Source organism: Cervus canadensis, chromosome 33, assembly GCF_019320065.1.
Source record: "Cervus canadensis isolate Bull #8, Minnesota chromosome 33, ASM1932006v1, whole genome shotgun sequence".
Lineage (NCBI taxonomy): Eukaryota > Metazoa > Chordata > Mammalia > Artiodactyla > Cervidae > Cervus > Cervus canadensis.
This window is the reverse complement of record NC_057418.1, coordinates 29,855,958-29,881,988: the sequence shown is the minus strand read 5'-3', so window position 1 is coordinate 29,881,988 and position 26,031 is coordinate 29,855,958. Positions and strand designations below refer to the sequence as shown.

Sequence of the window (26,031 nt, the reverse complement as noted above, 5' to 3'; positions counted from 1 at the left end):
GATCTTCCTGACCCAGGGATGGAACCTGGGTCTCCTGCATTGCGGACAGATTCTTTACCGTCCAAACCACTAGGAAAGCCCTTGACTCCTTAAATCCTCATAACAACTCTATGAAACAGGTGCCATAATTATGCCATTTCACAGATGTTAAAGTGTTAACTAAGTCACTCAACTCAAATAGGGAGTTAGACCAGGAAAGGAATTCAGGAAAATCTCTGGCTTAACCCTTAGCCTACATCACAATCACCTGGAGGGCTTTAAGATTCAGACTTCGAGCCCCAGGCGGAGAGTTTCTAATTCTGTAGGTTTCGGGTTCTGTAGGTTCTGAAGTACCTTTGAATTTCCATTTCTGCAAGCTCCCAGATGAAGCTGTTATTGCTAGTCTGGGAAGCACGCTTTGAGAACCAGTGCTCGCGTTAGCTCTCTTAATCACTGCGTAACAAATCCCAATGGCCACCAAGGTCCGTGTGTGTGTTTAATTCCTCTTGAGAACCATTTCCAAAAACAAAATTTTTAAAAACTAATTCCCAGAATTTGTATGGCGATTTCTTCCCCCGCCTGCCCCCTACATAAGTTTAAGCTAATCAAGTCAAATGAGGCCACAAGTGTGTCCTTTAACCAAGAGCGTTGGGCGATGGAGCGCCTTCTAATGCTTGTGCCCATCATCTCCGTGGAATCCAAGCGGCCACGTGCGCGGCGAGATACAGCGGGCCCAGGTCCCCGGTTCTCAAAAAAAAATCCCGTCTCGGCCCCGGGGGCAAGGACGACAAGATGACCTGACCACGGGGACGGCCGCACCCTAAGAGACCCCGCTCCCCTGCGGTGGCAGCCTGCTGGCCCCTGAAGGCTTATTTACACGTTCCTGCTCTCCCTCGGTCCACCGCGGGACGATCTCGCACCTCTCCTCCACCCTCGGGAGCTGAGTCAAGGTCGGCAAAGTTCTCCGAGGGCGAGGGGAAGGGCTGAGAAGGGGGGGGTCTTTCCGAGGGTAGGGGAGGCGGGGGGCACCCCCTTCCCGGGTCTCCGCGGCCATCTTCCCCGCGAGCCGCACCTCGCGGGCCGGGCGGGGCGGTCAGGGGCGCGGCCCCGGGGCCCCGCCCCGCCAGGGACTCTCGGGAGCGCGGGCCGCGGGCGCACTGCTCGGACGCACGGATCGCGGGGAACGCAGCAGTCCTCTGCAGGAGCCGCGGGTGAGCGGGGCGCGGCCCGGGTCGGCGGGAGCGGGGTTCGCGCCGCGCGCTGGGCGGAGGGGCCGGAACTGGACGACAGGTGTGGCGGCGCGGGCCGCCTGGCCGAGGGGGCGGTAGGCGCGGGAGCCCAGGACCGGCGGGCCCCTGGCGCGGCCCACACACGCGGCAGGTGGAGCCGAGGCTGCCCGCGTGGCCGCCGCGCGACCTCACGCGCCCCAGCCCGGCTCCTCTGGGTCCCTCTCCCGGAGCGCCGGCGGAGCCCGGGCTGCGTGGACGCGCCCCCGGCCCGCGGCCCGCGGCCGCCCGCGCCCGCGCCCGGGCGGGGACCATTTTTACAAAGTGTTTCTCAAAGGGTTGACGGTTGCGGTTTCAGCCCTGGGACAAACGGTTGCTTCACAAAGTGAAACTTGCCCTCTTCTGGGGTCCCGCGGGCTTCCGGGGCGCCCCGAGGATTTCCTTGGCGGACAGCCCCCCACCCCCTGGTTCCGACCCGGCCCTGCCCTCTCCGGGCAGCCCAAGCCCCTAGCCAGCAGCTGCCCCGCCCGGGGCCGCGCGCCCCCCAGCCCTGCCCCGCCCCTCCTCTCCTCTGCGCGCCCCGCCGCCCGGGCTCCGCGCCCCGCCCCCGCTGGGCCACGCCTCTGGCCACACCCCTCCCCTGCGCTTCTTCCCCCGGCGCCGCGCTCCCTGCCACACGGGCCCCGCCCCCGCCCCGGGCCCCGCCCCCCGCCGCCCCGCCCCCCCCGCCGCCGCGCCCCCCCGCCGCCCCCTCCGCGCTGGGCCCGCCCGGCCCGCCGTAATTGCAGGTTGGGCGGTGACTCATCGCGGCGCCCGCCCGGCCGGTTCTTAAGCGGCAGCGCGGGGCGGGCGCCGAGTCTCTGGGCGGCGGCGGCGGCGGGAGCGACAGGAGGGCTGCTGGGCGCGCTCATACGGCTTCCTCCGCCTGCAGGTCGGGAAAGGGCGTTTCAGCTGTTGGAGAGCGTGTTTCCAGGGGAGGCGAGGAAACCCGTCCGGAACCGAAAATGCCGAAACCGGTAAGTCCCCGGGTATGTGTGGGCCGGACGGGATGCTTCGAGCACGGTTTTCAAGCGGAGTTACTTGGGCGAGGTTTAGGGACTTTGGGGGGTTTTTTTTTTTCTCTTTTTTGGTAGAATAGAGTTCTTTCCTAGGCGGACGAGAGGGCAGGAGCAGGGGATCGTCTCCGCTCTTTCTTCCTCGTCGTCCCTTTGTGGAACTCTTGGAGAAAACAAGATTGCGATGCTTTTCTCTCTACGGTCCTTTTGTTTGCGAGCCCCCTCCGCCGCCGCGCCCTGGAGCTTAGGGTCTTTGAGAAAAATCAGAAGGCCTTTTAGGCGGCTTCGGGCGTTGGAAAACCCCTGCCCTAAGGCAACCTGGAAGTTTCTTCCCCGAAGAGGAGCCCGAGTCGCAGGAGAGGCAGGTGGCTTCCCACGGCGCGCGCCCGCTGCCTTCCCGGGTCTGGGAGCAGGCGCGCCCCAACTCCTCCCCTGGCGCTCTCATTTAAAGGGGGGGGGGGTGGAGGGGGGACACTATCTCTGGGGGCAGCCTCGTTCCAGTTCATCCTACTAAAGCCGTGCTCTGTTAACCCGGGAATTTGCTGGTGGCAGCAGGATTCCTATCCGAGAGGGCTTTGGTAATGAACTTGAATTGCAGATGAAGGCAGGCAGCCCTGGAGTTTGATAAGCAGGCTCCTGGCGTACCTCCGAAACGTCAGCTGACCCCCGAGCGCTGCTACGCCCGCACCTCTTACCCCACTCCCCCCGAATCTGATTTGTGTCGCCTGAATCTGTCTCTCGGGTGGATGGTGGCCAGCATGGGCTTCATACGGCTTTCATTTAAATTGTGCGAACAAGGCAGCTTCTTTGTGACCAGCATTTCTTAGCAAGTAGTATCTGTTCTGCCAGCTTGAACACAGGTGGACTGGTGACCAGATAATTGGGGAGGAGATAATTGAAGATTTTTGGAGTTTTGAATCCAAGTGGCGACAATATCTGGGTTTATTGAAAATTACAATAAAAGATTCCTATGAAATTTATGAAAATACACCACCTACATAAAATACATAATTTCATATACTTATGGAGTTTATGAGAAACCTTCTAGTTTTCAAACAAGTTGGTTCTGTAGTCAGTGTTTATGTGTTTTGTTTTCTACCGTCACATTTTAGATTCTCTGAAAGGAGTTCTTTATAAGTTTAACTGTTAGGTTAAATAAATTACTATGTTCATAGGCTAACAGATTGAGAATCCAGTAGAGCTTTCGCCTCAGTTACATCATCAAGATGATTCATTCACGATGCAGACAATTTTTTTTTCCCCTACACTGAATTCTTTTCATTTCGTTTGTAGTTGGCACTTGACGTTCAGGCTTTACAATTCCCGTGGTCTAAAACGGACCCAAGCATAGTGCCTTACTCCAGGCATAGCCTGTTCTGTGTTACTCAGAGCAGTGATCAGGAACGTACCTTTCCTACTGTGTGGTTTTCACTAAAGAAAAGATGTTGAGAGTTCAGCTTTTAAAATATCACTCAGATAACCTGTCTCCTGTCACTGCTTTTGTTTCTCATAAAGATCTGTAATTGGCTTTTGTTCTTTTTCTGACTTTTTTTTTTTTTTGGTTTGTTTTTTGGTAGTCAAGTTTACAAGACGTACACTTGACCATCTTAGTGATTTTTTTTTTTTTCCATCTCCGTGACTTTTTAAGCGTACAGTTCAGTGGCATTAAGTACGTGCACATTGTCGGGCAGTTGTCACCACCATGCACCTCCAGGACGTTTTTCCTCGTCCCAAACGGAAACTCCGCACATTAACCACTCGCTTCCTTTTCCCCACTCCCTCCAGCCCCTGGCAGCCGCCCCTCTCCTCTCCATCTCTCTGCCTTTGACTCCCCAGGTGTCTCACGTGAGATTGCACAGCGTTTGTCCTTTTGTGACACTTTTTGTTCCACTTAGCACAACGTCCTCAGGGTCCATCCTTGTGCCATATGTCGGAATGGCCTTGCTTTTTTAAGGCCCTCTTTTTCTTACTTAGGGCAGGTATGTTTTCATTTCATTTGACTTTAAAGTTCCTTTATGATGGACCAGAAACTTACAGCGTCCTTCTGACCAAGTAGTTGTTGAATTCTTTAAGGAAGGATAGGGACCATTCTTGGTTTTGAAAGACCATGTTTTATATTATTTACAGTTACTTGCAGGTGGTATTGTGAGGTGTCCTTTCGTGTGAGCCGCAGCTGTTTACCATGGGAAATTTCTACCTGCTACCTTTCTGGTGGAGTAGGGTCTTGGAGATTTTGCCAAATGCACTTAACTCTATCCACGTGGATCCCATGAGGGCCACCTGCAGGTCCTTAAGAGCTTACCAGCTGATGGGCACGTCTAAGGCTGTTAGAGTGTATCTAGTTTTTGTTACTGTTGTTTTTTGCTCCCTCCCTGGGGGTTAAAGCGGAAGCATCATGAGCAAGCTCTGCCTGTGTGTCCTTGGAACACAGTTATTGATTCCTATTCTTCAAGCCCAAACCAAGAATTTGGGTAGGTGGTTTTCCCATGGTGATTTTTAGCAGGATTGAGGGCAAACTGTATAAAGTTGGCTGTAGAGTCAGGATCTGGGCCTCCTCTGACCTCTTGGATTCGGCAGGCAGAATATTTTTGATTGTGTCTAAATAGTCAGTGGATGACTCTTCGTGAAACAGTTATATGAAGGAAATATCTATTTGCTGCTTTTTCTCTTGATACTGCTTGTTAAGAAGACTGCACGTCCGCTTTCAGAGAGCATCTTGGCCCCATCTCCGGGTGCCAGGCACAAAGTGTCGCACAGATGGTGGCAACAGATCTTGTCCTCAGGGAGCTTACAGTCTGGGACCCGAGCCCAGACTCAGGCAAACACTGGCAAGGGGAAGCTGGAAGACTCGCTGGGAGCCATCCAGGAGGGAAAGAGACTTAGGTAACGTGTGACACAGCTGAGTAGAAAAGCCAGCCAGTGTGGAACTGGGCAGGCGGACCGAGGAGTCTTGCTCAGTCCCCCGGGCGCTGCAGGGCTGTGGTCCATCGTCTGGTTTTGCTTTTCCCAGAGCTGCTCTGGGCTGTGATGGGTAGACAGCCAAGGAGGATGGTTTGAGGTCCAGAAGGCACCACACCCTCTGCCCAGCTGGCCCGTCTGGCCTGGTTGGTGTCTCTCCTCTGGGAGAGGTGTGGGCTGGGTGCTCAGGGCCGTGGCTCAGGAAGCAGCCCCGTGTGCCCCATGTGCCCACGGTCGACTGAAGGTGACCCGCGGGCTCCTTCCGCTCCCTGCTTCCTCCCCACTCCCCCACCTGCTTTCCTCACTGTGACAGGACCCACGGGGCGGCGGGAAGGAAAGCTGCTGCAGTCACGCTCAGGGATGAAAAGGCTGTTGTGTCAAGGCCAAGCTCTCAGCTGTTTTCTGAGAAGTTTAGCCCGAGCTGCCTTTCATTGGCACCCGTGATGCCTTAGCTGTTCAGCCCTAAAGTGTTGATACGGAAGTCTCTAATGTAAAAGTAGATCAACTCCCTTCAGTAGAAAAACTGAAAGTGTGTTCGGAATCCTGCCCTGTGCTAGAATTGTCAGATGATTTCTGAGATGCCCATGCCTCTTGAGACTCTGTAGTCTCTTCCATTAAGAATTTTCACAGGGTCAGAGTTTACTGAATATAGTGATAACGTTTTCTACCTCCCTCATCCCCCACCCCCCCCAGGACAGGTGGAGTCACTTTTCTCAATCTCCACCGCCCCCCACCGCTCCCAGATGGAGAGTTAGGCAGCTGAGACTTTCCCACGTGTTGGTGAGACACGCGGGCTGGGCGGCGTCTGTCTTGTCAGGCTGGAAGGCACAGGGAACGGGTCTGTGTGCTCATCCATCCCTTTGTCCAGCACTCGTTTACCTTGCTGACGTTGAGGCTGGTGAGCAGACGCAGAAACAGCCCCTGCTGCCGGGGTAGCCACCTGTTTCCAGTCCGGTAGGAGGGACAGACAGTGGTCGTGGGGTAACTTGAGTGTGTCGAAGGCGCGCCTGCAGGGGAGTGCTGGTCTGGGGGTCAGGAACAGCACTGCCTGTGCTGAGAAAATGGGGCGCAGGGGTGTCCAGGCGGGGGCACACCCGCCCGCGGAAACCACTTGCACCCAGGCCCTGCGGTGGGAGGAGTGGGTGAGTGTAGGCTTCCAGGAGAAGGCGTGGAAACAGCCCCATGGGGGCTTAACTCCAGGGGCGCTCTGAAGGGTTTTGACTTGGAAGAGGAAGCCTGATCAGACTGCCTTTAGGGTTAGGGTTAGAGTTAGGGTTAGAGCTTCCCTGGTGGCGCAGGCGGCTGAGCAACTGCCCGCAGTGCGGGAGATCCGGGTTCGATCCCTGGGTCCGGAAGATCCCCTGGAGAAGGAAATGGCAACCCACTCCAGTACTCTTGCCTGGAAAATTCCATGAACCGAGGAGCCTGGTGGGCTACAGTCCATGGAGTTGCAGAGTCGGACACGACTGAGCACTTTCAGGTTAGTGTTAGAGTTAGGTTTAGGGTTAGAGTTAGGGTTGGAGGCGGGAGGTGCTGTGCTGAGAGGCGGTGGCCGCCTGGACGTGTCTGGGTGCAGGTGGGGAGCACAGGATGAGTTTGGAGCTCCTTGGGAGGTGACCTTGACGGGGCTCGGTGATGGGCTGGTTGTGCTGGGCCAGAGGGCAGCTGGCTCACGCAGCTGGGTGGATGGCGGTGCCATTCACGCCATCCTCCGAGATAAGGAGCCTGGAAAAGGATCGAGTGTGGGAGGGGAGGCCGAGAGTTTGGTTGGTATGTGTTGTTAATAAATTTGTGACTGTGACTGATGAAAGAACTCACTTTGTTTCATGATTCTCACTGTGACCCGCTGCCAGAATATCTTGCAAATACCAGACTTCGCCAATGATAGTATTTTTGAATCTACATCAACTAAAAGTGGTCCAGCAGCTTTCTGAGGTGTCTCCTGAGTGTACATGCACACTGTAGACACACATCGTTAAAAGCCAGCGTCCATTTAGTACAGGGTGTTCGCGAGTATCTGGACGCGTGAAGGTTCCTGGTCCCTCTGCTGAATCCGCATCTCTGGGGACAGGAGGACTGGGCGTCTGTACTTTAAATAAGTTCCCCAGACGGCTCCGAGGCACTCCCAGAGTCTGGGAACCGACGATTTCATAGGCAAAGGACGGTTTTTATATATTCCTTTCTCTTGGACCCCAGCAATGCAATGCGGTCCTCTTGGTGGGGTTGACACTGGTGGTTGTGTGTGGCAGCGATGGCCAGTGTGATCCCAGAGCCTCCGCCCAGGCAGAGGCACTCAGGGCGTGGATACACAGGCCCAGCCCCAGTGCTGGGACCGACATTGGTGTTTGGAACATGGCCAGGGTGGAAGAAGGGAGACCACTGGATGGGGCTGAGGCTGCAGAGAGGCAAGCCCAGCTATGGTGCAGAGCGTATCTCTGATTTGAAGTTCTCTCTGCAGGGAGTTCAGTTGCAGAGCTTAATTTGGCAGTGACCAGCGAGCTTTCAAATTTTGGCTCTCTTTGTTTTTAAAGGGGAAAAGAGGCCAACATTTCCTATTAAATGGCTGGGAACAAAGAGATCTCATTCAGTTTTCCTCTTTTCTCTCCTATCCTTCCACACTGGCCTCTCCTTTTAATTACCATCCTAAATAATAGTACTGTGATTCCTAATCACATTTTGAACAATTTTACTAGTTCTTGCATTTTAGAAAAAGAAATCAATATCATGACTAGTGAATTAAAATAATTCTTTACTTTTTTTTAGCTTAAACTTTGAATCTGACACTTTGGGGATTCTTGGGATAATTCAGTATACCTCTTTCTTACAGTAATTAGGCATTTCAACTCTAATCTGAAGTAGTAGAATTGTCTTTTTTTCAAAATTAGTGAATACATTTTGAATTATCCCTTATGTTTTAACTTCAGTACTAACTACACTTGGGATTCAACTACTCCAATTAGTTTTTAATTTCAACACTTTCTGTGCATCTGCCACTACTAATTAAATATGGAATATCTATTGAAGAGACCAGAAAGTTGTTTTATTTTGCTTCTAACATGCTATCTATGGCTTTTGACATAAAGAATCAAGATCTTATTACAGACTTCTGTAAATAGTTTTCTTTTTTAAGAAAGAAAAATACAGTGTGCTATGAATTAGAGACTTTTGACTTAAATGAAATACTTGATATATATTGTTAACATCTTATGGAGAAACCCAAACGAACTTTTTGGCCAGCCCAATGTAATTAATGTACATAACTTTTCCAAATAAAATAAAAATGCAAAGAGCCATAAAAATAGTTTTGTAATTTACTATTTACCTGTACTTTGGCAAGTCATTTAGTTTCTGTGAGCCTCTATTTTGTTCATCTGTAAAGTGGAAGTTAAAAAGTTTTTTTTTTTTTAAGTGAAAAGAATGTTATGTAAAATAAACTGAAACAGGGGACTTCCTTGATGGTCCAGTGGTAGAAAATAGCTTTGCAGTGCAGGGTCACGGGTTTGACCCCTGGCCAGGGGGCCAGGGATCTAAGATCCCACATGCTATGGAGCAACTAAGCCCATGAACCACAACTAAGATCCAGTGCAACCAAATAAATAAAATTTTTTTTAAGCTAAAGAATAAAAGGATTAAAAAATAATAAACTGAGACAAAGCTTGTATCTGGGAAATCCAAACAGTTTCTCTTCCAGTGTTGTAAACTTTAATTTCCTACGTACTCGTCTTCCTTGAAAAATATTTTACAAACTTTCCAGTGTAACCTGTAGCTAAAACTTTAAGGGCTTTAGTCCCTGGGTTGCTATAAACCACGTTAAGTTTGTCAATAGATCTTCCAGGGAAAACAGCATTGTGAAACATTTGAGTTATTTAGTGAAAGGGAATACTTTATCTCTTTTTCATCCTCTATGTCTTCTCATTGTCAGAATTCCCTTGTAAATCACATGGGTTCCTTCCTCATTTATTGAAGCCCTATTATGTACCCTTATATGCTAGGTGTCAGGACTCTAAAAATAAGAGGTTTTTGCCTTGAAGGGGAGTCCGATATGTAAACAATTGCAGTGCAGTATGGTGAGTGTGGTAATAGAGATACAGAATATTATGTGCCCTGGAGAGCCAGGACACGTCTCCCAACTGGGGGGAGATGCCTCAGGTGGGTGTTGAGGGATGCATAGGAGTTCACTAGTGTCCAGAGGCAGAAGGGCATTTCAGGCAGCAGCAGTGGTTGCTACTGTTTTCCTTATTTTACGATTCACATTCCATTCTGCAAGCCTGTATAAACACCCATGGATAAACTAATGCTGTTTCAAAGGAAATGGAAGAAAGTGTGTTATGATAATTATCTTTTTAACCTAATATACTTGAGAAAACAAACCTTGTAAGCAAAATGAAAAATTTCTGACCCTGACCAGACTTGTATTGATGACTTTGCTCTCTGTTCTGTTAGATTTGAAGTCACTACCCACAGCCTAATTTTCTTTTCTATTTTTGCCTGAAAGATGATCAATTTAAAACCATCTATATAAAAAAACTGTTGTTTCAGGTATTGTAAACCATTCTTTTCACTTCAGGATGGGGTAGGGAAAGGCCTCCTCTGGCTGTGGGCTACCAGCTAGGATTGGTTTTTACAACTTGAAGGGTTTTTCCAAGCAGTAAGAACAGTAGTATACAACAGCCGCCAAATAATGGCCCTGCAAAGCCTGAATTATTTACTGTCTGGCCCGTTACTGAAAAAATTTGCCAATCCCTGCTTTAGAATAAAAGTAATTATTGCTGAGCCTTTGATGTAACTTCCTATCTGTTTCATGACTAAGCTAATAGTATATGGAGGCGGATCCACCCCATTGGTTCCAGTTTTTAAAACTATTTCGTCCAAGTACAGAGAACCTGTTTCATTAGCCAGCATCCAGCGCATCGCAGGCCTGAGCTGGACTTTCCTGTGAGCTCCATCACCAAGGAGCGGGCATGGCTGGCGCTGTGGTGATCTTTGAAAGAAGGCTGGTGTTCTGCGGGTCTTGTTTCTCTAGGGAAGTGGTGGTATCCTGTGACACATTTGCTCAGCCATTGTATAATGACAGGTTTCTGGCATATGCTAAAAGAAAGCAATTTGTACCTGATATTTGAGTTGGAAAGAGAATGTTATATGAATGGGTTGCTTTTTTTTCATCACCGATCGTTTAAAATTAACTATTGTCTATGTGTGAGTGAGTGAGCGTAGATGGTTTTATAACTTGATCCCTAGTTGGAAGCATTTTAGCTAAAGGTGAGCCCCCTCTCTTACTGTCCACCCCTTACTGCTTTGTTTATTTCAGCTTATTTCTATGCAGAACAGCGGTAGATAAACTTGTTTCTTTGCTTTCTGCCTTTCCTGGCCCCAAAATGAGAGGCCAAGTGGTTTGGGGGTGGGGGGCATCATCTGCTTCTAGAAGAAACGTTTAAGTGCTTGCTTCATTGGCAGATGGAGGGAAGAAGGGTCGGTGTGTAGGTGAGCGTGCCTGCCTCTCATTGTCCCCGAGCCCGTCCTCTTCTGGGAATGAGGTCCCAGGACCCACCTTGCACTGTATGTAGCAGCGTCTCCTCTTTGTCACCACAGAGGACAGAGTAAATCTGGCAGTCCACTTGGAACTAGTGAATTCTGATCTGATTAAACGCTTTCATACCTCATGGTGGGCATCCTTTTTTCCCCGCTGACTTAAACAGTCTAATAATGCAACAGATTTTGGCCGCCTTTTTTCTCCTGTTCCCACAATGAGTACCACCACAACCCTCCATAGAATTCATCTGTCATTCAACAAGTAGAGTAGCTACTGTATGCGGGTTATTTTGGTCTGGGGGACACGTTGGTGAACAGGATGGGGGCAATTCCTGCTTTCAAGACCCTTAGCTGTAGTGGAGAAGATACCTGCTGCCAGGGGGTGATGGGAGCTGGGGTCAGCTCTCATCCCGGCTTTGCCAAGAGGTGTAGGTCCTTGTATCCTTTTCACTGATTCTTTTCTTGGTTGAAGAGTTGAAACCGCTGAGCAGAGTGACTTGGCCGGCAGCATGTGACATTTTTTCATTTGTTTTTTGGTAAATCACCGTTGCATTGGACCGTAAGCCAAGGTGACATTTCTCCAGGAACCTGTTTTCACTTAGGTTTGGTGATAAGTAATATGCAATGGTCATTTGCAATACCTGCTTGGATTCCTCTATCATTTCTCAAGCATTTGTTTCAGTGAAATTTATACTTTTTGAATAATAATTTGCCTGTTGTACCATTACTGCATCAATCGGGTTTTTTTTTGTAAAATAGGTCTTAGAAGCATATCCAACATTGTTCCTTGAGTTTTTAAAGAGAAAACGGAATCACAGATCACTTGGTAGAAGCTTAGAACACAAGTTTTAAGTTGGAACTGCCTCTTTATTTATGAAAATATATATTAGTATTCTCTTTAAGCTGTTTCATTGCCTTGATTACATAATTATGGATGTTGCTCGTTGGGTGTTCAAGTATCTGCTTACATAATACATTGCTGCTGGGTGGGACTCTTAAGTGGGACTTAGATAGGGAGATAGGCTGGGGGAAACTTGATGTTTATTAAGAAACTGGCCAAACAAGACAACAAAGTTGCAGAGGGCATTGTATGATTTGCACAAATTGACTGTAAAAAGATAGTTTTGAGGCAGTTCATTAGGGAGCCATTGAACATTGACTAAACTCAGTTGTGTCCTACTCTTTGCGACCCCATGGACTGTGGCTCGCCAGGCTCCTCTGTCCATGGGATTCTCCAGGCAAGAGTGGGTTGCCATTTCCTTCTCCAGGGGATCTTCCTGACCCAGGGATCAAACCTGCATCTCTTACGTAATCTGCATTGGCAGGCAGGTTCTTTACCACTAGCACCACCTAAGAAATAGTTTTCAGTTGTGGGCTATGATAGGGGCATGGTGGTTTTGTATATATGTATGCTTATATATATTTATATATGTATGTAAACTTAAAATATATTTAAAGTCCATTACAGCTACATACTGAAGTTTTTACCAGTGAAGTGATATACAATGGTCTTAAAATGTACCAGCAAAAAAAAAAAAAATTTTTTTTTAAGTGTAGATGAGTCATGAGTCTTGGATGAGGAGCCCACCACCCTGTTCTCTGCTTTTGTGACTTTCCAATTTTCCAAAATAAAAGGGTTTGGGTTTTTTTTTTTTTTTTAAAGCACGCTGTAGGGGCAGAAGGGAAAGATGCCGTCACTTTTTCAAATCACCAAATCCTCCCAGGATCTGGACCCCCAGAGGAGAACCGCAGTTTTTAGCCCTTTGGTGCTCTGATGAGATGAGGGACTGACTTAACCCCACCTGGGCCCTCTCGCCCTCCAGACACCTTTTATTAAAGAAGAGCTCGGGTCAGAACTGCAGTGACTTGGAAACACACAGAACTGTCTGTTCCCAGTTGGTTCCTCTATGACTCTGTATTCCCACGATTTTTTTTTTTTTTGGGGTGGGGGAAGGGGTGACCCAACTAGAAATAGGTCATTGTCTCAATAGCTACATTCTCGGAGGCTGAAAATTGGAAGTGAGCACTCGAGGGTGGGGCATTACTTAGTGGAATCTTGAGCAGCCATTTGAAGAGATGAGTGTGCAGTCTGTGCTGGGACAGGGGGTGGGGCGGGAGGAGGTGAGACCCGCTGCAGGAAGTGCAGCGGGGAGCTGCAGGGGCTGGTGGGCGGGGCTGAGAAGCACCCACGGGTCTCCTACTCCCATCCTGGAACTGCATACATAATTATAATCCCACTCCAGATGTAACATACTTGATTGTGACAAAGTATAAATTGAAGAGGTTGTTTGTTTTTATAAACTTTGTATGATTTCAGAAACAAAGTGAAATAAAAGCACAAGTTCATTTGAAGTTGGTTTATTCAAGCAGGTTTTGTTTGCTGATTTTTTTTTTTTTTAAGCTTGGATTTTTAAAAAAAACTATTGGTTAGGGTCTTACTCTGTATTTTTGAAAGATGGCAGAAGTAAAGACTTCTTGGTCAAGTTTAAATACACCTTCTCAAAGCTCCTTACAGGAGAAATATTATTTAACACCGTTCCCAGTGTAGAAGTTAGTTTAATAATACTGCAGCACGTGTGATCTTAACTAGGGGCAATGATTTATTTCAGAAATGGTGCAAGGTTTTAGCATGGCTTATTTCATATGCCCTTCGCTAAAACATCAGGTTAGCAAAGGAATTATATCGTTTCGACACTTTGATTCTTTCACAAGCTTTCCCCCCACTGGATTAGAAAACTGTTCACAAACTTCTAAATTTACTAAGAAAACAGTGCACTCTAGGTGGAATGAAGTTTAATTTCCTGTGTTTTACGAGCCAGGAATTAAAAACCATTGTAGCATGTGATAGCCTTCTTGGCCCTGTCCCTTACTTTGCGTTCTTTTATGGGATCCTGTTTGTGGATATGATTAACCTCCCTTTTCAGTGAACTAAATCAGTGCTGAAATCGTATGACACATCTAGTAAAGCTGAAATGACATATCACAGAATCAAGAATCCACAAGCCCAGTAGATACAGAGAAAGTGACTTCAAATGATAATCTTTTACCTGCCGGGAGCAGGAAGAGCAGAGGTGGGTATAGATTATTTGTGTTTCTGGAAAGCAACAAGTTTCTTTGGCAGAAGGTAAACTTTCTCTATGTATTTACCCCTTCCTACGGAAAGTGGTGTCCACGTGTCTCGTTTACAATGTACACACAGGGTATATGTGATTCCCAGTGTAGAGGAAGTCAGTTCCTACTCACAGACGCTCCCAATATAAGATCGTAAAAACCAGGAGCCTACAGGTATGAGGAATATTATTTTCACGTGCCATGGGCAGGTAGGGAAATCCCACCAGGCCACCCTGCAGCGCGGACCTGGAACTTGGACGAGAGTGAGGATGCTTGCGCTTGTCAGGGCCTGGCGAGCAGTTTCTCACGGCCTGAGTTTCCTCCTTCCAAAGGCGGTGCCTCGGCTGGTGAACCGTGGGGAGGGTGCAGCACTGACTGTTTCCAAAACCCCAGTTTTAAGGAGAGGAAGGGACTGACCCCCCTTTTTAGCGGGAGCGCTCAGAAAGTTCCCTTCCAACTCTAAGGTCAGGATTTTCTCTAGTTGTGAGCACAGGCAGGACTGGTCTGTCCGCTTTTTGTATTGTTAAGCAGCCTTGGCTGACAGGAAGTGGGTCTGGGGGCAGGAAGTGGCCTACTTTCAGAGGAAAAGGAGCTCTTTAGAAAAGGGATTTCACCTCATGTTCTTGAAATTATACGATGGGTCTTAGTGGATCTGAGCTCTTCTCCTGTCTGTATCATCTATCCATATACTTAACACACTTTGCACCCTGAAATTTGGAAATAAACTTTTCAGAAGTTTAAACTCAGTGAAGATACAGCTTTAGGACTAACATTTTAAGAGCTATACAACTTTAAATATTTTTAATAGGTAAGGAAGTTTCTAGGCCTCAGTTTCTCAATCTTTGAAAGAAGGTATTCAGGCTCACTTTTACCTAAATACCCATTTAGAGTCATCCTACGAAATAGTTACCCCTCCTCCCTATTCTGTGGTTTCCCTGATAGCTCAGCTGGTAAAGAATCCGCCTGCAATGCAGGAGACCCTGGTTCAGTTCCTGGGCCGGGGAGATCCCCTGGAGAAGGGAAAGGCTACCCACTCCAGAATTCTGGCCTAGAGAATTCCATGGACTGTATAGTCCATGGAGTCACAAAGAGTCGGACATGACTGAGCGACTTTTCACTTTTCTTTCCCCCCTGTTCTGTTCTACTTAGAACATATACATTTATGTAACATAAATAGGATATAAAATATAGCATAATGTAGATACCTGAAACAGAAGTTATTGGGAAATTCCAAGACCCAGTTTTCACATTTCACTCTGCCCTGTTATTATCCACAGCTTGTTAAGAACTTAGCTTTTTCCCTGTAAGCTTAGCCTAAAGGTGGTGGAGGAGAGCAGTTTGGAAATGAGAGGTATGTAGTGTTTGTTTCCAGTGCTCCTTAAAGTTATACTGAATTCTCTGTAACGTAAGGTAGGTGCCCACCCCGGGGCATCCTGACCCTCTGAAGATGGGAACCAAGAAACTCTACCTATCGCTGCTTGGTTTGTAACAGAGTCACATTGGCTCGTTTGACACTGAACTCTCTAGTTCTGACTTGACTTTTCATCACTGTTCGTGCGTGTGCTAATTTGCTTCAGTCGTGTGTCCCTGTGGACTGTAGCCCACCGGGCTCCTCGGTCCATAGGATTCTCCAGGCAAGAATACGGGAGTGGGTTGCCATGCCCTCCTCCAGGGGATCTTCCCGACCGCGGGATTGAACCTGCATCTCTTACCTCTCCTGAATTGGCAGGCGGGTTCTTGACCACTAGCACCACCTGACATCTGCCGTGCGGATTAGTGTCCGCAGCTGCTGCTTGGAGTGGAGGAGGAGTGGGCGGGGAGGACACGGCTGTTGGGATCCCCGAGGATGATGGCTTTGCCTGAGGCGCTCGATTGTGCGGTCTTAGTTCAGTTTCTTGATAGATACTACCTACAGGGAACTTGGAGTCTTTCTCACTGCCAGCCTCAGTCTGAATGTAGGACTTCCTGCCAGAGGAATGACCATTATCACAGGGATGCAGTTATCTCAAACTCGCTGATGGATGCCAGGACGCCAGGGGCAGCCAACACAGGCATCACCCGGTCCTTGTGGTCCCAGGCATAGCGCCTCTCTGTGACTCAGGCCAGCACTTTGACCTTCTCAGGAGTTGTCACGAGTGGACTCTTGTAGCCCTAACGTCTGATGGCTTTATTATTCCTATTACTAGGCAATAAAAGGCTGCTATATTATCCTGGTATTGTACAATTCTACAAAAACTTGACTAGAATGCGAGTTTGTGTCTGTCCTGCCCATGTGTCTCAGCTGGTTTGTTGTACTTAAGTCCAGTTGATGGTGTGTGGAATTCTTACTGCATTGCCTGGCAGTTGGTGTTCTGATTAATTCCATAGACTTTTTGTTTTACCAGATTTGTGGAGCTAGAGGGCCAGTTTTCTTTGGCATCTGGAAAATCTTCCCAACAAGCCAGTTTCTTCACCTTGACTGTGTTTCTTCTTTAACCTTGAAAAAGAAGACAGTAGATAACGATTGGGTACAAGTGGCACAGTGGTAAAGAATCCGTCTGGCAATGCAGGAGATGCGAGAGACAGGGGTTCGATCCCTGGGTTGGGAAGATCCCCTGGAGAAGGAAATGGCAACCCACTCCAGGTTTCTTGCCTGGAAAATTCCATGGACAGAGGAGCCTGGTGGGCTGCAGTCCACGGGGTTGAAAGAGTCTGACACGGCTGGGCACAAGCACACACACATAATTTGTCTTTAAGTTTAAAACTTAAGATACAGAGGAGCGTGAAAGAGAGGAGTAATAATAAAAATCGGCATCCATCGGTGGTCAGGTTTGCCATAGGGTTATATTATTCGTAAGATGTGTTCAGCTGTTCTTCACACCTTCTCTAAAGGTCAGTAAACCACATGAAGTCTGGTGTTAAGAGCTCGAGCTTACCCGCGTGCCTCTGGGGTTTCTGAGTCCAGCTTGCCTTCAGGTGCATGGGCACATGTAGCCACTGCTGATGGCGGCAGCGTTTTAGAGAGAGACCCCTGCCTCCCTCTTGACTGACAGCCTAGTTGATGTCTTTGCCACTACAGTCAGTATCAGGTTACTGCGGACGTTACTCCATTTAATGAAAAAATCGTGTTTTAAGACCACATTTCTGTTTTACTTATCTTCTCTCGACAGTGTTTTCATTTTTTTGACATACTGGTTTTTGTTTTTGACTTCTCTATGCTTAAAAGAATGGTGTACACAACACGGGCGTTTTCTCAACTGCCTTTCATGAACAAAACAACACTGGACACTTCTAAAAAACTAGGCTTATTAGAAACTGTAGCGATGTAAAGTATGGTCATCGGAGTTTTAATGGCAACTACTTTGTAGAATTTTGTTTATAATAAACAGTGTTACTGGGAGCAGCACTGAACATCTAAGACGACCATTTCATTTTATATAATAGAAACAGTTATCTGTAATATATTAGCCATTGCCATGACTCTCTGAGAAGGATTACTGATGTGGACCCAGAAGAGCTAAACAACAAAAAATCACTTGGCCTTTAGGGCTTTCTGACTTTGCTTTCTAAATTGGCTGAATTCACAGGTCTGCGTTTCTACACTCAGCTGATTCCTTAATCAGGTTTGCTGAGCTCATGGTAATGATTTACAGAGGGTGGTTATCTGTTAGCCAGCATTTGTAAATGACCACTGTATGTCATAGCTAATGCTGGGACTTAACTGAGTTGGAGTATTGTTCACGGAGGTTGATTTTTATCTTAAAGGAGATCAGGCTGCAAAGAGGTCTAAAACGGATTCCTCTGTGGAGACAGTCTCATTAAGAAAACCTGTCTGTGTGAGTGAACGAAAGTCTAGTCAACAGTATTTTCCTGTGATGGAGGATCAGTAGCCGTGAATACATTAACCTTGGGGACGTCTTGGCCGACCAGTGGGCGACACCTTCAGCGGGAGGTGCAGGGTGGGAGGAGGTGGAGCCCTCGCTCTCAGGGCCAAGGAACCAGGGCACAGAGCGGAAGCAGTGTACAACAAGTTCAGTGAAGACTTTTGAAAGTGGTCCACCTCCTCCCCAGCAAAAAAAAGTTAAAAGGAAACAAAACTGGGGTGGGGGGAACCATTCATCTTGCCAGAAGAAGCTGTGGCTGCAGCACGTTCAGAGTGCTAGCCTGGCCTCTTTCCCCGAGAGCCGGGCTGCCTGGGTGTGGCCTCCCTTGTGAATGGGGAAGAGCCGGGCCCACCCAGCCTCCTGAGTCAGCACCTCTGGGCCCGGGGCCCAGGAAGCTGTTTCGACAAGCTCTCCAGGTTAACTCTTCTGTGCGTTCAAGTTCGAGAACCCCTGGCGGAGCATGGGGCCCTGGGGGGAGCAGTCTGTGAGGCGTGGCTGCTCCTGTGTCCTCTGCGCCCAGGAAGCAGGCCTGGTGTGGCCTCGGCGAATGGGCCCTGGAGGGGTTTAGGGGGTGAAAATACAGAAGAAGGGTTGAAAAATACAGAGGTAGTGTTGAGTTAGAAGTAGATCGTGGCACTTCATTGAATGCTGGCGATTGTGTGCTCCACACCATCGGAGTTAAATGCAAAACAAGACTCTGTTGCTGCTTAAAATTTAGAAAAAGAACGTGAGTTGCTTGGGAGACTCTTGAACAAGAGCCTGGGTTCTCCCCTCGGCCCCGAGGGAGGGCTGTTCCCTCTGCCCACCCGCTCCTGGTCTCTAAAGGGAAGGGGCTCACAGGCCTTCTGGCCTCCAGGGCCAGGGCGCCCCAGGGAGGGCAGGAGACAGTGCTTTGTTCGGCGGGCTGGCACCTTCTTCCTGAGAACATGGCGTATTTTTATTTACAACTTAATGACACAGTACACTTAAATTGCATTTTGGTTTTTAAAAAATGCATTTTCTTTCATCTTTACCCCTAAATTTTTTTTTAATCCATTTGAATACCACATTGACCATAGTCTAGTTCAAATGACTTGTTTTCCAGCTGTTTCATATTTATCGTCACCAAAGAACATGGCAAGTAATAAGGAAGTTCTGCAAACCAAAATATCCGTCAGCAGTGAATAGACAGATGAAAGTGATCCAGGTAGCAGAATATTACTCGGTAGTAAAAAAGGGGGGGGGAGTGCTCATACATGATACAAGGGGTAAGTCTTGAAAACGTCCAGTGACAGAAGCAAGACCCCAAAGACCACATGGTAAAATGATTCTGTTTATGTGGAGTGTCCAAAATAGAGAAGTCTGTGGAGACAGAAAGTAGATTCTTTGTTGCCAGGGCTGGGAGGAAGAAGTAATGGGAGTGACTGCCAGCGGGCATGGGATTTCTTTCTGGGGTGATGAAATGTTTCTAAAATTAGTGGGGTTGGTTGCATAACTCTGAGAAGTTACTAAAAACCACTGAATTGCACATTTTAAATGGTGAGTTTTATGGGATGTAAGTTATATTCTAACAAAGCTGTTGTAGACTAATGATTCAAGGATGAAAAATCAAAATACAATATCTTCTCAGTAATTATTCAGTACTTGAACCAAAATAGCATCTGAAGAAGCTTTTACAGTTCGTTTCAGTTGTAAAACTTTTTCCTCGTCACACTCCCGGGCTTTCTTTCTCCCATTTGTGGGAGAAGTTTTACCAGACTACTTCCTGTCAGAGCCTTTCTAAGCATTTGAAAGCTCTTATCCAAATATTTGAAAACTGTGGAAGCTGCTGAAGTGGCACCTTGGAAGAGGGTGGGGATGTTGGAAAACAGCACTGACATTTTAAATGATTACGAAAGGTCAGGCTCTAGGTGTAATCTTGGTGGTGCTTAGATAGATGTGCTCACACTAATTTTGAGTAAATGCAGGTGTGATAATATAGGGATTAATCTGTTATTGCTGAGTCCACTGCCTGCAGTCCATTCAAATATTACAATTTGAATTTCCCTTTCTCAGTGGGTTTCCTGATTGCGAGTATATAGTAAAATCACTGCAAACCTGTCTCCCCCGCAGTGTTCTGGCTTCTAAATCACCTAAACCTGGTTGGTCTATTAAGATGTAAAGCAGCTGCTTGTTTGTGGAAGAACTGGTCTTGAAATTCTCCCTCCTGTCCTGGTCTTCAGTATGGTGTGAATTCATTTTGTAAAAAGTGTGGCAGGAGAGGTTATCTTTCTTACACTGAGTTTAAAGTAGTTCAGGAGGAAGTAGACATTTCTCAAAGGAAAAATTGCAAGACTAGGTTTCCTTACTAAAGTGAGAATAGTGAGGGAGGTAATTTGACAGCCAGAAATTCAGCTTACACATAACATGGGTTACAAGTAAAATAATAGTGTTTTATCATCAACTCTGTCTCTTCCATATCTAGACTCTTAAAAGGCATTTTAGATACCACTTTGATAAAATTAAACTGAGAAGGCTCAAAAATCATGTTTTCCAAAGTATATTCTGAAAAGTACTGCTCCTTTGCGATATTCCATGGGGAAAAAAATCTCTGCAGTCAGAAGAATCTGGGAGACCTCAGCTAAGGCCCCGTCCTGGAATTTCACAATTTGCATGAATACCGCATACTCTCAAAGCCTTTTGATTAACTAAACAAAGAAAAAAGAAGCAGAGAACCTCAAGCTGTGTGACCTCAGAATACTGCCTCCCCAACCCCCAGGCCTTTCCCCCTCTCTTGATATTCAGATAGATGGTGCGGAGTCAGAAGCCACTCCCGTCATTAAGCTGTAGAATGCAGAGTTGGAAGATCCCTTACAGATAAGTCTTTGCATTTTACCACCGACCGAGCTGGGGTTGCCTCCTCCACACTGGGGGCTGGGACCGCGGAGGCCAGGGCGGAGGAGGCCAGGGCTCAGAGGCCGGTCCTGCTGTCCGCCTGCCTTGTGTTCGAGTGCCCATCTGCTGGACAGAATGAGCCAAGGGGATAGCAGATTTATTTCATTTTAAGAGGGTGAGTTGTTGTTCGTGTGTATTTTAAAAAAACAGATTAGGGTTTAACACCTTGAATTCCTTATCGTGGAAAAATCAGTTGCATTGGAGCAACAGAACCTGTACTATATCGTGTGTCTGGTTGGAGAGGAACATCCCCCTCTCTGCGCATGTGAAAACAGGTGTGAGCTTCTCCTTTGTCTGTGAAAGCAGTCTCCCAGCCGACTCATGATTTTAGCGATTTTTCACTTGAATTTCCCACCCCTCTGCGTGCCTCGCCAGAGGGGGAGCCAAGGTGCGTGTGCTCAGTCGTGTTCACCTCTTTGCACCCCGTGGACTGTAGCCCACCAGGCTCCTCTGTCCATGGGATTCTGGGCAAGAATACTGGAGTGGGTTTCCATGCCCTCCTCCAGGGGACCTAACCCCACTCAGAGAATCAAACCCGGGTCTCCTGTGTCTCCTGCATTGGCAATCAGATTCTTTACCACTGAGCCAGCTGGGAAGCCCCTAAAACACATTATCTTACTCTAAAATTCTGACCTAGTATACAGCTGTTTAAAAAAAAAAAAAAGCCTCATTATTGTAGAGTGCTAATGTGACTCCGATACTGAAACTTACTTATGAATTCCCGTTATAAATAGTGCAGTGTGATTATGTCTGGTTCCTTTAGGTTCACCTCATTATTGTAGAGTGCTAGTGTGACTCCCATATTGAAACTTAGTTATGAATTCCCATTATAGGTAGTGGAATGTGGTTGTGTCTGGTTCCTTTAGGTTCTGACATTTTAGAAATCTAACTGCATCTTCATGCCATAGCTTCAAATGGAGTAGTGTTTGAAGGAGCAACATGAATTATTAAATTTTACGCCAGCCACGTGGTTCTTTGTATGTAAGGGGTGAGGGTACCTGGGCAAAATTAAACTTTTATCACCGCTGTCCCCTCCAGACACAGCAGAATGTTAGAAAGGGTTTCAGCCTGGGATAAAACACTGCCCTTTTGGGGGTAGATTTTAAATGACTCACTGCACACCCACACCGCACATTCCTATGGGATTTTGCTGCCTTCAGAGAATACTGCCTTTAATAAAAGTGTGTGATTTGGGGGGGGAAATAGATAGGCAGTAAAGATGGCAAACCATGCGGTTTTCTCCAGTCTTTGCAAGTGGTTTGGGTTTACGTGGTGGTGCATTTAAGCCCTGGACCTCCAGCTTCTCGTGGGACCATTCTCACATTTATAATGCAAACCACGTAATCCCACTTTATTTCTGTGGCACCACTGCAAACACAGGAGCTCGCTTTTTCCAAGTGCACTTAAAACAACTGACTATATCAGGGAAACCGGGCAGGATAATAAAAAGGAGAGTTGGGATGCCAAAGCCTGGTTTCTTTGGACCAAAACATGCAGATGAATGGTCCCATCCTCTAAGTAAATGTTTCACTTTCTTTTTTCTTTTTTTTTAAATGTTTCACTTTAAACTGTGAAAGTTGGTGCTATATTTCCGCACATGGTGACAGATGTGTAAAGTAACACACTGCTGAGGGAGGCAGCGCCACGCTGGGGTCCTCAGTTTCCCCAGAGGGCGCGCGTGCATGTGTGTGCGCGTGTTGTGAGTACTTCTAGAGGCTTGGGGTGGGGGGATACCTGTGTTTAGTGGGTGGGCTCAGGGATGCTAAACATTCCATAGTCCTTGAGATGGTCTCGCAGAAGGAATGCTTGTACTGCCCAGAAGAGCATAACCCCCAGCCCCTGTGAGGGACGTGAGGAGGCTGGGAACCTGTGTGAGTAGGCACACACACGTCCAGTCCTGCAGGGCAGCTTGACGGGTCTCACTCACATGGGGTTCACCCGAGTGTTTAGCTGTCGTGAGTTCTCCCGTCTCGACCTTGGCCTCAAGATGGTTGACTGTGTGCAGTTATTGAAACACGCATATTCTGATCACAGTTACCTTGACTTTGTACTTTTGGGGGTTGTCTGAAAATGTTGGTGCCTCCCCGAATTTGAACTGGGGCCAGTTAGTTGCTCCTTCTGACGGGCTGTTGGGGAGACGCCTGCCTCCTGCGGCCGGGCCGGCCAGGCCCGTAATCAGAAGAGCCTCTCCGGCTCGCCGGCTGTGATCCAGGTCCTGCACCAGACTGCAGGATCGCCAGCCTGCCGGGCTCGGGGAAGTTCCTGGAAAGACCAGGCCAGGTGACACTTGGCACAATGTCTCACTGGAGCTGCTGAGGGTGATTTTAAGTCTCTGTGACAGAAGGGGCAGTTTTTGCAGGTTGCACAGACCCTCCTGATAACACTTAATTTTTAAGAAGTTCATTTTATATGTACCACTGGCTTGTTACAGCTAACCTTAGTATTCATTTTGTGAATTATTGCTTTTTCAAAGAGTTGTGTGAACTTTGAGTCAAATGTGAACCTGCTCAGAACCTTAAAATAGTTTGTTTTTTTTCCCCTAAATTCCTGTTAATAAGTTTGCAAAATGGTTAAAAATGGTGTGATCACTTTCTTATGTTAATTATTAGCATTGATCTCAGGAGGTGACATTTTCCCTCTTAGAGGTGATCAAGGTTTAGAAGTTAAGAGTCTAAAGTGTGAGCCTCTGGTCTTTTGTATTTGTCTCAACCAGGTAGAAGGCAATGGCACCCCACTCCAGTACTCTTGCCTGGAAAATCCCATGGACGGAGGAGCGCATTAGAGAGGGAAATGGCAACCCACTCCAGTATTCTTGCCTGGAGAATCCCAGGGACGGGGGAGCCTGGTGGGCTGCTGTCTATGGGGTCGCACAGAGTTGGACATGACAGAAGCGACTTAGCAGCAACCAGCTTTGGGCCCACGTTGTCTGGTCGTCCAGTTTCTGAGTCAGTAAATAATAGAGAAAGAAAAGCCTGTTTGAGGTCCAGCATTGGTCAGCCCCCATCTCCCCACTGTAGTCACGAGTGTGGCATTCGTTGTAGGCTTATGAGTGTAACCTGGAGCTGCGTTTGTTCCAGAATGTTAGAGTTTGGGGCTGCTTTTTCACATCTCTCATACATGCCCTTGGAACCATAATTGAGAGACAGACTTACATTATTTTGTGCTTCATAACAGCCATTTCATGATTTATTTAAAATATCGCTATAAGGAAAAGGAAGAAACTTAGGCTTTATATTTTAATAAACTTGAAGACTCTAAAATGTGCCTAGTCTTGCTTCTCAGTAAACTTCATTTCTTGAATTTGTAGACTTGAGATTGGGAGGAAACTTACTAAAATCTGAGGCATTGTGCCTCCCTTCTGTGTTATATCAGGTAGAGAACCTTTCAGACAGACTGGATGTATGTGTCCATCGTCACAGTTTGGAATGTTAGGGAAAAAAACGATGTGAAAAAAAATTAGTCTTTATGACTTAGAGTCTATGTATCCAGCCAGGGCATGACACACGTTCGGAACTTATATCAGGAGGCTAAATAATAACAGTTAATGTGTCCTCATTACATTTCCATCTGAGTGGGACGAATTTGGAATCTATGTCTATCTTCTGTTTATGTATTTCACTTGAAAAATGATGAGAAGCAGACATTTCTTAAGCACCATAGTTGCTGTGATATTTTCCTCTGGGATCGTGATATAAAGTAGCTAGATTTGTATGTTTTTTATATGCTAGCGAGTTCTGGATTTTTTCAGGTGATAGATTTGAAAATTACCTGTAAGTAAATGTTTTTAAACCACCAACAATAAGGCAGCTTTCGATGACATTTTTTCCAGCCTTCCCATCACTCTTCCTGTCCTAGTAATGCTTCCGTGTTTTTCCTGCCTTCATAATTATCCTTTTGGATTCCTACACAGCACTCTGTCCTCCTGGGTGCGTCTGCAGCCGTTTACCCATCTCCCTCCACTGTTAGGAGGTCTCTGAAGTTGTACAGAGCCTTCTCTCCTCCTATCACTTGCAGACTTGGCGTGGGTGCCCGGGGGCCTCACGGACCTGTCGTAGGGGTCAGAATGTGAGATGGTGTGTGCAAAGCGTGTTAACAGTCATCAAAGTATCTTTGTAGAAAAACAGCTTAGACCTAAGTGTCAGTGTGTTTTTTTTTAAAGCCACGAGGACACACATTTGAATCCAAGGTGTGTGCATGTGCAGAGCTGGGTGTGTGTGTGTGTGTGTGTGGTGACAGACGTGAGCTCAGATGTGGAGGCTGGGTGGGTGTGTGTGGTGACAGACATGAGTTTGGGTGTGGAGGAGGAACACTCTGGCCGCGTTGCTCGGGACCTTTGGGTTTCGGTGGAAGACTTGGGAGACGTCTACAAGGACACCCGGTTAAGCGTGATGTGTTTTTTTTTTCCCCCAGATCAACGTCCGAGTGACCACCATGGATGCGGAGCTGGAGTTCGCCATCCAGCCAAACACCACAGGAAAGCAGCTTTTTGATCAGGTTGGTCTCTGCGCACTTAAGAGGGTTTCGAGTTAGAAAAGAGCATCTGAATCCCTTTGTTTGCTGAGCACAGTCATTACCTCCATCCCCAGCTTACTCCTCTTGGTAGAGCTGACTGCCAGCGGGGCCCGGGCTCCCCAGGGGTGCTCCCTGTCCACAGCCCCCGAGGAGAAGGGACCCCATGCAGTCTTCCTGAGCCGGGGCCTCACCTGAGAGCCCCGCCTGCCGCCTCTCCCGCGGGGTCTCTGCAGTCCCCCTGGCTGTTTCCTGCCATCTGGTGCAGGGCGCGACGAGGAGGCAGGCTGGCATCTCCCCGGCCTCCCTGCAGCTGCAGCATCCCGAGCCCCTCGGGTGCCAGCACGCGCCCCTCCCTTTCAATAAGAGCAGCGAACCACCGTGAGGGCCATGAGAGTTCTTCCACAGAACAGTTCCGAGCTTTGGGCAGAGTGAGATTTTCCGGGCTCCATAGATTCTGCGCTGGGACTGAGAGCCCAGTAGGGCGACAGGGCTGGGTTGGGTGTGCATTCCCCGCCACCTGCTCCCTTGGCGGCCTTCCCGAGAGGCCCTGCCGGTGGCCAGGCGCTGCTTTGCACCTCAGCACCGACCTGGAAAGTGGAGCGGAGTTTTGGCGAATGTAGAAGTTAGAGTGACTCACACGGGTCTGGTGGGGTCTCCCTTTCTTCGTCCCCGAATTTCCCCAAGCCAGTGAGCAGGTCCTCCCAGGGGCTCCGCCAGGCGCAGGGCCAGGCCGCTGAGTGGATAGGATGTGGCTTCCCGCGGGTCAGACCCAGGCCGAGGCTGCAGTTGGTGGATGGAGCGGAAGGACTGGAGGGGAGCGGGGATGGCTGGGCCATGTGGAGCTTTCTCTGGCGGCCTTGAAGCCGCTCAGAGAGGAAGACGGGG

At 48.0% G+C, this 26,031-nt stretch overlaps 1 protein-coding gene across 1 annotated transcript in view; it reads left to right on the top strand.

The window, feature by feature from the left end:
• The first annotated feature begins 1,007 nt into the window (after positions 1–1,007).
• The window catches only part of EZR (ezrin), a 44,611-nt gene continuing 19,587 nt past the window's right edge, over positions 1,008–26,031 (top strand). The window contains exons 1-3 of the mRNA XM_043456940.1: positions 1,008–1,190; positions 2,137–2,221; positions 25,045–25,128. Of these exons, the coding sequence (XP_043312875.1) occupies positions 2,210–2,221; positions 25,045–25,128 (96 nt within the window). The 5' untranslated portion in view covers positions 1,008–1,190; positions 2,137–2,209. The remainder of the gene's footprint in view (positions 1,191–2,136; positions 2,222–25,044; positions 25,129–26,031) is intronic.